At 34.4% G+C, this 12,648-nt stretch overlaps 2 protein-coding genes across 2 annotated transcripts; one reads left to right on the top strand and one right to left on the bottom strand.

Annotated features, from left to right (window-relative positions):
* Positions 1-640: 640 nt before the first annotated feature.
* On the top strand, positions 641-1,682 carry LOC107785066 (NDR1/HIN1-like protein 6). The gene has a single exon (XM_016606291.2). The coding sequence runs from the start codon at positions 730-732 to the stop codon at positions 1,543-1,545; it is 816 nt and encodes a 271-aa protein (XP_016461777.1). The 5' UTR covers positions 641-729; the 3' UTR covers positions 1,546-1,682.
* Positions 1,683-4,325: 2,643 nt separating this feature from the next.
* On the bottom strand, positions 4,326-8,791 carry LOC107785067 (eukaryotic initiation factor 4A-11). The gene is given in 5 exon segments (NM_001325394.1): positions 4,326-5,267; positions 6,333-6,763; positions 6,853-6,959; positions 7,121-7,190; positions 8,773-8,791. Coding segments are annotated over 4 exon segments (1,242 nt in total). The 5' UTR covers positions 7,189-7,190; positions 8,773-8,791; the 3' UTR covers positions 4,326-4,631.
* Positions 8,792-12,648: the final 3,857 nt, after the last annotated feature.

Here is a 12,648-nt window from a genome sequence, read left to right as displayed (position 1 = left end):
AATAATATTTTTTTATTTAGAAATAATTTAACTTTAAACTTCATATTTTACCTTTAAAAAATTATTTTTATAGCTATCAAAATATCATAACATATTTAAGACGACGAGTTTTAAGTTTTTTCTTTCATAAATTTCTTACCTAACTAATTTAACACTTTTTATTGTGCAGTACCTAACTAATCCAGATTTGTGTGACATAAAACTCATACGAAAAACTCCTTATTAAGAATTTCGTTTTTCTCATAGCTGGAAGAGACTAAAAAAATTAAAATGAATAGATCCTACCTATCTAATGCACCACATCCCTCAATGTTCAGTCAAACACCTTACAACTTGTTTGGATGGTTGTTACCTATTATTATTATTTTAAATACAAGATAATATTGTTACTTAAATTTTATTATATCGTATCGTTAAATCTATTGTTACGTAACGACAAAAAGTGTCACTTTATATAACGACATATTTGGTGTAATAGCATCGTTACCTTATTTTTTTTTCTCGTTTTATCCTTCCTTATTATTAAATAATTATAATTTATCTTTTATTCTATTTTTTATATAATATTTCTGATTGATATTCTATTTTTTTAATAATATTACAAGTTTATTTTTTACTGGATGAGGTAAGAAGACAACCATCCAAACAAGCTAGTATAAAAATGAAAACGAAAGGCAGTATAAATTCTATTTTTCTTGTGCTAAATCTAAGCTCATTCCACTCTGTAAAATGACTGACAGAGTTCATCCTTCAGCCAAATCGAATGGCACTACCACTGCCACCACCAATCCCACTGCTACCACAGCAAAACCACCTCAATTCCCTCCGGTCAAAAACCAAATGTACAACCCAAATCGCATTCCTTACAGACCAACTCCAACCGCCTACCACCGACACAACCGTCGCCGCTGCAGCTGCCGCCGCTGCTTCTGCCTTAGTTGTTTCTGGTCACTCCTCGTCATCTGCACTCTCCTCCTCCTCGCTGCCATCGCCGGCGCCGCCTTCTACTTCCTCTTCCGCCCTAAACCTCCAACATTCTCTGTCTCCTCCCTCAAAATCACGCAATTCAAACTCATAACCAGCTCCGACGATGCCACGCGCCTCAGTACAAAACTCAACCTCACGCTCTCCGCGAAAAACCCTAATAAGAAGCTTATTTACAACTACGACGATATTTCCATGACTCTACAGTCAAATAACGTCGTAATTTCGAACGGATCATTCCACGGATTTAGTAATGGTCCGAATAATGTTACTATTATTCACTCGACTTTGTCAATGGCGTCTGAAATCCTCGATGCGGACTCTGTTACGTCTTTAAAATCAGATCTGAAGAGAAAACATGGATTACCGTTGAAGATATTTTTGGATACAACGGTGGTAGCGAAAATGGATAAGTTGAAAAGCAAAAAAGTTGGGATCAGAGTTACTTGTGAAGGCATTCATGGAGTAATTCCAAAGGGAAAAGCTCCGGCGGTGGCTTCAATTACGAATGCTAAATGTAAAGCTGATCTTAGAATGAAGATCTTCAAATGGTACTTTTGATTTCTTCTCATTTTGTTTTGGACAATCTACTTCATTTTTTTTCTGGCTATTACATTTTGTATATTAAAGAGGGAAAATTTGGATGGAGAAAATTATTTATCTATAATTGTGAAGAAACAGGGAGTTTGATATTTTTGCAAGTTTTGATTTTCTTTTGCTCCTCAAATTTTCATGTTACTATAATTCTTCTTTTAAGTGACTTATTATAGTCATACTTAAATTCAATGTGGATCAGGGAATTAATTCAGTTGGTTTACATATATATATTTATGTTTTGTGTTAGAAATACGGTAAAAGTTAGTATCCTACATCCGCCACTATATTGTGGATCTCAATCATGGAATAATTATTTCCTTTCACATTTTTTCCTTATACTATATACTACTACACTAGTATTAACTCTTTCTATTTATTACTATTACTTTTTTCATTGCAATTCAAATAAATTACACTGAAGAAAAGCTGGATAAAGTAACCAGAAATGGGCCCTGGAAAATGGAACTTAAGATATACTGCTAATGTTTCAGTTCTATTTCCTTTTTTGGTTTTGCTAGCTGCCTCGCTTCTAGGATCTCGTAATTGGTAGATCTAACATTTTTAGCCTTTAACCCTTTTGGAGTAACTTGAAGTTATTGAGGAATCACTGATAATGGTTTGCCCTTGCTGCGAAAACGGTGTAATTTCTTGTATGTCATAATCATGTTACTTATTAGTTGTTCTTTCCCTCCTAATTTATGTGAAAATATTCGAATTTTAAAAGTCAAACATGTTATTCTTTGATCGAGATTTTTTCATACCTTTTATATATTATGAATTATTGATTATTGTGATTTATACTATCGCGTACTGTGCAGTACAGTGTTGTGTTACTACATCTCTAAGGTTTTCTTTGCTGGGCACTTTTTTTTTTCCCCTCAACAGGTCTTGGAATGTAATATTAGTAATTTGGTAGAAGCAGGGAGCACTTTGCTATCGCGTGTTGTACAAGATAGTGTTGTCCTTATCACTTTTATGAAAAAATTAAGCATTTCACATAGTCACAACATATCAAACACATTATTTTCCTTTGGGCTTCGATCTAGAGATAAAAGCACAACACATGTTAGGTGCACTAGTGCATGTCACGAGTTTGAATCCTAGAACAGGTCAAAGTCTAGTATTTAAGTAGAGAATGTTAAAAAGACATGTTATCCATTGAATTTCGAACCATGCACCATCTAGCCCTCAGGATTTCTCGATTTTTTATAAATGAAAATAAAACATGTGTACTGTGATATAAATTTACGAGTATCTTGTGCTAATTCATTGCCTAGGCAAAAAATGCATCCACCTAACCAGAAACAAAGGAGACGAAGTGCAAAAACGATGCATCAGCTAGGGCAGAAAACAATGAAAGAATCTGCAATGTGCAGGGCTAATATAGAGGTGAAATGTATTAACTTGAAACCAAGCAACTAAATAATTTGTTCTCACCAGCATCTGGATCACATACAAGTAATAAAGCCTTAAAAAGAACGACATAAATACGAATTTTCTTTTCTTGACATTACAATGGATCCCCAGCAAAACTAAGATCAAACTAATCATTGATTAGAACAGATGAACAATATCATAACTAACACTCAACCATGAGTATTAAATCCCGCGCTTGCAAAGCTGCAGTTCTCGAATGTCAAGAATGGTGCACAAGGTAAACCATGTTTTTTGCAGAGTTCCTTCACAAAGGGAGAGATTTTTCTAAGTTGGTAATCTTGGAAACAAATGATGTTCAACTTGAAACTGCAATCCACACAGTGGATACGAAATCCGAAAAACAAGCAGCCCGAGAAGCTCCTGAATTCGAGTAGGTACGTTTTTCTTGGACAACAACAATATGAAATTATGAATGATGGTGCAAACAAAACAACCATATACACTCACAGCAAACAACATTGCCATAAAACACCATGGCCTTTCTTTTCAAACAAACCCAACTTCAATTTCGAGAACTCAGAAACAGAGTAATGTTTAAGGTAATATCCATTAGAGAACTTGTTAAGATAGTGCCAAGCAGTAGCTGGATGGTATGCAATAAAGGCATCAGTAACATCTTGGCGTGCAAGATTCAACAGTGGGAATTCACCACCAGGATGTTTTTTTACCCAATTTGTTACATCATACACTTAACCCTGAATGGATATCTACAAATCTCCTAGTTTGTGTGGTTCTTGAGCTCATCAGTTGTAATGTACTTCCTGGTTTCTTCTACCATAGATCTATGAAGACCCTTTTCAGTTTTCTATGTTCTCTCTGTTTCAACATGAAAAAAGATTCAAGATTTATTAGTGTGAAAAAAGATGTAATATGCTTCTCTTTGTCATGTGATAATATATTTGTGGGGATATGCAGGGATTTAAGATGCGCTACCGAATATTCTTTTTTTCCTTTCTTTTTCCAAATGGGAATCTGTTATCTAAGTGTGTCTGTGTGAAGTGCTGAGTTGTAGAAAAAAAACTCTGTTTAACGTAGAATCGTCGGTGACGTGAGGCAAGCATATAGCTATCAGTGACGTGCAAATTTACTACAACTACTACTTTGTAACTTGTTAGTAATTCCGATTGTTTGAAATGGTTTAGAAAATGCACTCTAAAGTTGTCTCAAGAAATCGAAAAATCCAGGAAATGATCTCCTGTGACCATTTATATAATATTGTTCTGCGGGAATAGGGAGGACACTAACATCAAAAGCAAACTACATAAAAAAACTGGAGTACGAATATAGCATCAAAATGAGCCAAGAAATCACCAGCAAAAAGCTTTCCCTTCCAGAGAAAAATAGCTCTGCTAAACTCAATATAGTCAATTCAGACAGCAACAAAATTTTAAGTCATTAGACGCTTAAACATACAAACTGACAAAACCAAACAAAATTTGCAATAGTCGACTCAAAGTTCTACTAAATTGGGACAGCAGCTGGTGCTTTGGCAAAATCAAGGATCCAGCATTTCCCAATTCCAAGTCCAGCGCAAAGTGAAACTAAGCCTAAGAATAAATATATTAAACTACTTCATGTAAGGAAAAATTCCCCGCACCATAACCAAAATCGCATCAAAGGAGATCAGCAACATTAGCTGGCAGCTCCTCAATCACGACATTATAAAACTTTTGTATGTCAAAAAGCATCCTTTCATCATCCTTGGTGACAAAGTTGATAGAAACACCCTTCCTTCCAAATCGGCCACTACGACCAATACGATGCAGGTAGTTTTCTGGTTGAGTCGGCAGATCGTAATTAATAACAAGGGAGACTTGCTGGACATCAATACCACGAGCAAGGAGATCAGTAGTGATAAGCACACGAGATGAGCCAGATCGGAACTCCCTCATAATGATATCTCTTGTGTTCTGATCCATGTCTCCATGAGTTGCAGATACTGTATGATCACGGCCACGCATTTTATCAGTGAGCCAATCAACCTTTCGCCTAGTGTTAACAAAGATGACACTCTGGGTGATGGCCAAGGTCTCGTAAAGATCACAGAGTGTTTCAAGCTTCCACTCTTCCTTGTCAACATTGACATAAAATTGCTTAATACCTTCAAGAGTGAGCTCATCACGCTTCACAAGAATCCTAACGGGCTTGTTCATGAACTTTCTAGTAATCTCAAGGGCCTCTGGTGGCATAGTGGCAGAGAAAACACCCACTTGGATTTTTGGTGGCAAAAGTTGGAATATATCATAAATCTGGAAAAAATAAAAAGTAACTTACACATAAGATACTATTTGTGTGTCAAAGGACAAGCTAAATCATCAAACCAAAGAAGGGAAAGACCAGCAAAATCCGGCAGCAATTCTTAAAAGAAGTTAGAGCACAACAAGGCTGCAAAGAGAGGAGGAGAAGAAGATTCACCAATAAACTGATCCATAACGTATAGTAGTACATACTTCCAAGCAAATCAAACTTAATGAAAGAAAGAGTGAGGCCTACACAACCTCTTGAAATCAATGCAGACTTGGCCATGAGAATGCATGTTGGGCCTCTAAGACCGAACATATCCACAAAATGAGTGTCGTGGAGATCCAAAGGTTATCAGAATGAATGTTGGACCTCTAAGACCAAACATATCCACAAAATGAGTGTCGTGGAGATCCAAAGGTTCTCAGAATGAATGTTGGACCTCTAAGACCAAACATATCCACAAAATGAGTGTCGCGGAGATCCAAAGGTTATCAGATGTGCACTCATATATTAATTGACAAGAATCAAGATTACACATGATTACATATGACGGAGAATATAAATAGCACATATATAAGATAACTTCATAAAAAAATCGCCAGAGAAGGTTTCTCATGTCTAATGCAGACCTTCAAATTGACAAGAATCAAGATTACACATGATTACATATGACGGAGAATATAAATAGCACATATATAAGATAACTTCATAAAAAATCGCCAGAGAAGGTTTCTCATGTCTAATGCAGACCTTCAAATGTTCTGGTTCACAGGCACAAGACTATGATAATTGAAGATGGAAAGAGGGAATAAGGTAGACCTAAAATATCATGGAAGACTAATTAGTTCACTATCAAATAAGTAACCACAGTTAAGAAGTGAATTCCACTTTACTTTATCACAAAAAGAAAAGGTGAATTCTACTTTGATAGTAAAGAAGAACGGGCAATAATCGACTTCTAATTTGTTAGTTAACCTTCAAACCCAGAAACATCACTGAGTAACAAGTAAAAAGGTAAATCCTACAACTAGAAAAAAATAAAACAGCAAAAATTAAAGCAAAAGGGCAACCTGATCCTTGAAACCTCTAGAGAGCATTTCATCGGCTTCATCCAAAACAAACATCTTGATGTTGTCAGGGCGAAGAGACTGCCTGCGCAGCATGTCAAAGACACGGCCTGGAGTACCAACCACGACATGAACACCGCTCTGAAGGATACGCTGATCCTCACGGACACTGGTACCCCCAACACAAGCATGAACCTTCACACCCAGATAGTCACCAAGTGCCCGCATAACCTTCTCAATCTGTTGAGCTAGCTCACGGGTTGGTGCAAGAACCAGAGCCTGACATTCAACTAAACTATAATCAAGCTGCTGGAGAATTCCAGAGCAGAAAGTTGCCGTCTTTCCAGTTCCAGATTGTGCCTGCTGGATAACGTCAAGGCCCTTGCAAAAGGGAACAATGCCCCTTTGCTGAATAGCAGATGGCTTCTCAAAACCTTCAAGAAATTCAAAACAATGTTCAGTGCCATGCTAAAGCTGGGAAGGGAGAAAAGAACACCAGAATTATCAGGAGATGTGAATTTACCATAGGCATAAATGCCCCTCAGAAGGTTTTCTTGCAAACCCATGGCATCAAAACTTTCGTAAACCTCATCGTATGATGTGAAGAATTCTTGCTGTTCAGTACCAAGCCTTTTTTTTGGCATATCACAACAACCACAGAAGTCTCAATGAGCAATGGCAAAATAAAAGTATAAAGAGATAATCAAAGAACTATTAAGAAAAAGAGCAGGAAGGTTTTCTGCAACCAGATTACGATGACTACAATATAGGACAGAGAAGAGATAACTTACAGCTCTGTCATTTTGGCGTCATACTGACGAGCATCAAATTGAGAACCCTCTGGTGCCAAGCCTGCCATAACTGCAGGAAATAAAACAACAAATAAATCAATCAATTAGTGGTATCAGCAATTTTTTTGATGCCATTCCCAAAACTACTTTTTAATTAAAGAACAAAAAATCTTATCAGTCACATGGCCGTTCATTGAACATCTTATAGATGATAAAAAGGAAAGGTCGAAGCTTAACCCATGACATATAAAATAATATGTAAGGTAGCTGTAGACCTAAAACACTTCAACAAAATCACAAATAAAATTTTATTCACAGAGTATCAATAATATTATCTGTTCTTCCTTCATTTATTAAAACGCAAGCACACGAGTCAAAGTAAAAAGAGCTGAATACAGATAGAAATAACTGTTTGAAACTAGCTAGACAGCAGAACCAATATATATAGCTATGACACTTGGTCAAGCTAAAAAGGAAGGGGAATGAGGAAGTGTTGGAGGAGGTGCGGTGGCCCTAAACAAACAATGGGTACTCACTGCTGGTTCAATAAAGTATCAACAAGTGCAGAAGGGATTCCAAGTCAGACACACATGACACATCAGTCGTCGAGAGGATATAGTCTCAAGCTTAGATAGAAGAGTCTAATGAGTCCACCAGTCCATCAATGGAATTTTGACAGAAAGCTCAAGTAAGAAAATCACAATCTGTTGAATAAGATCAGCTCAAGCTGAGAGCTCAAAAAAGAAGGAAAACTCGGCGCTTTTAAGGCCTAGTGGCTAGAACGGATGGAAAGCAATTCGTCCTACATTCAGTGGCTGGTGTGGGTTTGCACAACGGCAAGAATGTTAAGTTTTACAAGGCATATATATAAAGAACACATGGCACATCTAGACATTATATTCTCCTTGCATGTGCTTCCCAAACTACCCCACTTCTAATATTTGCAAAGCTAACCCCTTTTGTAGGCCACTCAACTACTTCCACCATTCCTGTTTATGTGAACTTTTTCGCTTTTGGAGAGTAAATTTAACTAACCTTTGAAGCTAAATTAGATAAGATTAACTCAATATCTTAAAGATAAAATTTAGATACTCAAAATCAATAAAATTATAATAAGTTGCGATTCTTCTCAAGTCAATGTGATGAAAAAATTCATTTCAGAGTATTGGTCAAAGTTTACATAGTTTGAAAGGCAAAAAGGTACACATAAAATGGAACGGACTACTAGTTATATGAATTCTCAACCCCAAGCTAGTTGGGGCCAGCTTTATGAATCCTCAATTGTCATAAAAAATTATGAATCCTCAATTGTCATAAAAAATTATGAATCCTCAATATCCATTTCGCTTTATTGGACCTGTTTCATTCCAATACTCAATAATTTTGCACACTACTCCCAAACACAAAATTAAAAGAAGAATCAATAGATCGCTCGTTTTCCAATAAATTAAGTCACAAATCAAAATTAAACCCAAATTAGAGAAGAGCAAAAACGTCAAAAACAACAAGACCCAGTTGCAGAAAAGCATTACTCAACACCGACGAATCATCAAAACTCAAACTTTTAATTAAACCAAAAATTAGCGATACGAAACCCTAGGAAATACATGTAATATCAACAAACAAACAAGAAAAAGGAAGAATAGAGTTACCTGATAAAGATATGAAGTGTGTTAAAGGAAGATCTGAAGATTTGAGAGGGATTATTGAGGATTAGGGTTTTTCAAAGACTGCTGCTTCTTTTTTTCCAAAAACTCCTCGGATCTACGCCGCGGAGTTCAGGAAACACTATCTGTGAGAGAGAAAAGAGTTTTAAGTCACTCTTGTCTTTTTTATGTTTTCCAAATAAGTTTTTTACCTTATATACACGAATTTGTAAAATATTTTGCTTTTACCTGTTACACCAGGTAATTTATTACTTTAATATTATTAAATTATTTTTTGTACAAAATTATATGTAAATATTATGATAGTATAATATCAAAGTTAAATTTACTTATAATCTAACCTGTTTTGGGGAAAAACATTTAAAGAAAAAACAGGTTGTGTATTTTGGGGGTCTTGGACCGCTTCAATTGGGCTTGTAGTCACTGGTGATATATTCCAACTTTGCATTGCCAATTTGGTTAGTATTCACAATCACCGACGTGGATTCCACAAATTGAACAGAAAAAGAAAAAGAGATACTTTATCAAGAAAAAAGAAAGGAAAACAAGAAAAGTGTTATAAATAAAATTATATTTAAGGTGAATGTCTATATTTTATATAAATTTTAGAGTTTATTATTTGGTGGCTAAGTTACGTTTCCCCTATAAATAAATAGAGGAGTTCTATTCCATTGTAATTCATCTATGATCAATAAGAATTCTCTTTCTATTTTTTTCTACAATACTATTCTTCTTTTTTTATTGTTTTATAACATGTTATCAGCACGATACGTCAACCAATTGAGTAGAGGCTTTGGGATATGTGCATGGTGCTTAACATATACATAATATTGAGCATAATGATTGTCAATTGTTCCATGAGTTTGTAAGAAATTATAACCACCAGAAGTGGTAAAATTTTTCTATGTCTTGCCATTATCAAATTCACAAGAAGTGGAAACTCGTCCCATTGAATTTGCTTTAGTCTCGTTCCCTCAAGAGAATGTGGTAGCAATTGTAATAAGTCTGAAAGAAGACAAAATTATTACCGTGAAGGTATCAATGATTGTGGATGTAGAAATAGCCGAAATTATAATCGTCATCATTGTAGTAATGAGAATAATAAGGATTCTTAAAATAATTCTTCACTCTGTGAATGTAATATATGTCATCGATTTGACATGAGATTTTGTAAAACACATATAGATGGTTATGGTCCATTCATGATATGAATGTGATAACATGTGATTCATGAATATATATTCATTCTTGGAAGAATATGAACGTGCTAGTGGTAGTGAATATATCACACTCACCTCTAAAAGGAGGTTTGAGATGAAATAAGAAACTAATTTCATTATTATGGCATGAATAATCATTGATCACGTACCTATTATGATTATGCCAAAATATTAAGGGAATGTGATTATTACAGGGCAAAAGTAATAGAAGCAGCATATCTTGCCTATAAAGATTTTAACCATGACCGTAATGATATAACTTTCTCCTTGAAAGAGATATTCACCATATAGATGTTAATAAATATGTGGTAGTACAAAATTAATTGAGAGCTCTTAGAAAACTAACTATACTCTTTTGGAGAAATAAAATCGATTATCAATAAGGTATTGTGTTGTAGTAAGTCTCAAAGAAACTTATTGAGTTTCTAAAGTATTCGCGAAAACGGTTGGTTATATTGAGACTATAAATAAATAAAAGATTTAATATCTTCTATTACTACAACTTGTGGCGGGGTAATATGTATGTGAAAAGCTACCCACTTTATTCTCCAGTTTATATTACACAAATAAAAAAAATACCACAATAAAGTAGAAGTTTATTGATTTAAAAACCCATATCATAATAAACTTGGAGTTTATTGATAATTGCACATGTCATGGTGTAAAACTGAAGTTTATCAATATTGATAATTTATTTAGTTAGCATAATTGGTTTAGCCATGTTAATTTAAGTATGATGTGCAAAAATAAAAGAGAATTTACATGGGTAAATATTAAAGAACTAGAAAGTTCTGTATGAATTCTCTTATGTTGTTTGTTCTCATTAATTAATAGACCAACTAAAATTGAGATTGAATCCCATGAATGCTGGAAATTTCAAAGGTGAATATGGGCTCATTCACCTGCCATGTGTATCATATAAGATGCATCTATGGGATAATTACATGTACGATTATTATTAACCCGCAACCTAGTATTTTACGTGGTAACTTGCTCAATAATTTAATTTAGAGCATAATTTTCAGATTTTCTATTCAGGACAGTTCATCTTGATAAGCTGGTTTACACCACTGTTAGTTTAGCAAAATGATCTGTTGAGTGCCTTCACTTAATAGCTAAACTATTTCTTGTGAGAACAAAGTTATCTATATCAGTTTTATATACATTATATACGAAAGTATATTACATTCTCCCCTCACATGTGGTTCAGGGTCAGGAACCAAATAATTTCATCTTATTATTATTGATGTGCAATGTATATTTTGATAACACCATAACGCACAAAGGTGGATTTTCAAAGTTGAGGAAGCAAGTTAGTTTTTTTTAACATGAGGGGAAGACAGAATAAACAATTGAGAAAAATTTACGTGGAATGAATTATCATTTGTACATCTCAATACTCGAATAAGATAATATGAACTTGAAGTTCATAAAAAGATAATTCATCTGTAATATATTGCAAAATATGTCAGATGCATTTGCTCACCCAAAGAAAATAATTATATCCTCATTGTAAATGCTCCTATTAGATTAAGTCCTAGAAGGACAAAATCTATGGTACGCCCAAAGCTTATAGATAAATCAGTTTCAAATAAACTTCTTGATAGAGAAGATGAGCAAATGATCAAAACGATCACAATAAGGAGGCAAGTGATCTAGAAGATCACATAACATAACACTTCATAAAATCTCAGGAGAGGTTCACGTATCTGAAAATATGAATGGAGAGATCTCTATGTTATGTCTTTATGAAAAAATATTGGAACCAATATAAAATAGTCGTCAACGACATCTATCATAGCGCTGAGTATAAATGAGGATCTTAAGTCTGTCGAATACAGAAATATTGGCCAAATGGAAGATACACAATTCAAATAGAATTAGTTTCATATAAAAGACATATAGTTTTAGATATGACCCTGCAATCACTTCTATCTATCTTATGTCTAGCATGGCATGAAAACTTGACATGAATCTAAAGTCGATTTGTATGGCTTGTATGACTTAGCTTATATGACAATCTCTGAAGGATTTAAATCGTTTAAAGCATATATAATTCTTGGTCCTGAAGTACCACATTTTAAGTGTAATTTGTGCACATATATATCTTGCTATAACTATACTCATGATAATATGATAGCAATAGTTTTTGCCCCTATGTGATGATATTGAAATGACAATTCCAACAAGATCATATGAAGGCAATAAATCTCTATCATGAATGATGATTTTAAAGTGCAACATATTAATTCAAGTTAATATGTCTGATTTGCTTATCAAATCTCTACCAACAATCTTTTGAAAATGGTGCACAAGAATGGAATGTGATGGTTCAAAGATGTGAATTAATTGTCTCATCAGGGGGAGTTATTCCGCGTTGTACTCTTTTGCTCTTATAAGGTTTGGTCCCACTGAATTTTCCTTGCAAGGTTTTTAACGAGGCAACCAAAAGGCATATTTCTAAACATGTGTACTCTTTTTTCTTCTCTAGAATTTTTTTCCCACTGAATTTTATTTTAGTTAAGGTTTTAACGAGGAACATTATATGTTGAATAGACATTCAAGATGAGTGTTATAAATAGAATTATATTTAAGGTAAATGTCTATATTTTAGAGAGATTTTAGGGTTTATTACTAGGTG

This window comes from Nicotiana tabacum, chromosome 15 (assembly GCF_000715075.1).
Source record: "Nicotiana tabacum cultivar K326 chromosome 15, ASM71507v2, whole genome shotgun sequence".
Lineage (NCBI taxonomy): Eukaryota > Viridiplantae > Streptophyta > Magnoliopsida > Solanales > Solanaceae > Nicotiana > Nicotiana tabacum.
The sequence above is the reverse complement of the archived record's forward strand: the minus strand, read 5'-3'. Positions and strand labels throughout refer to the sequence as shown.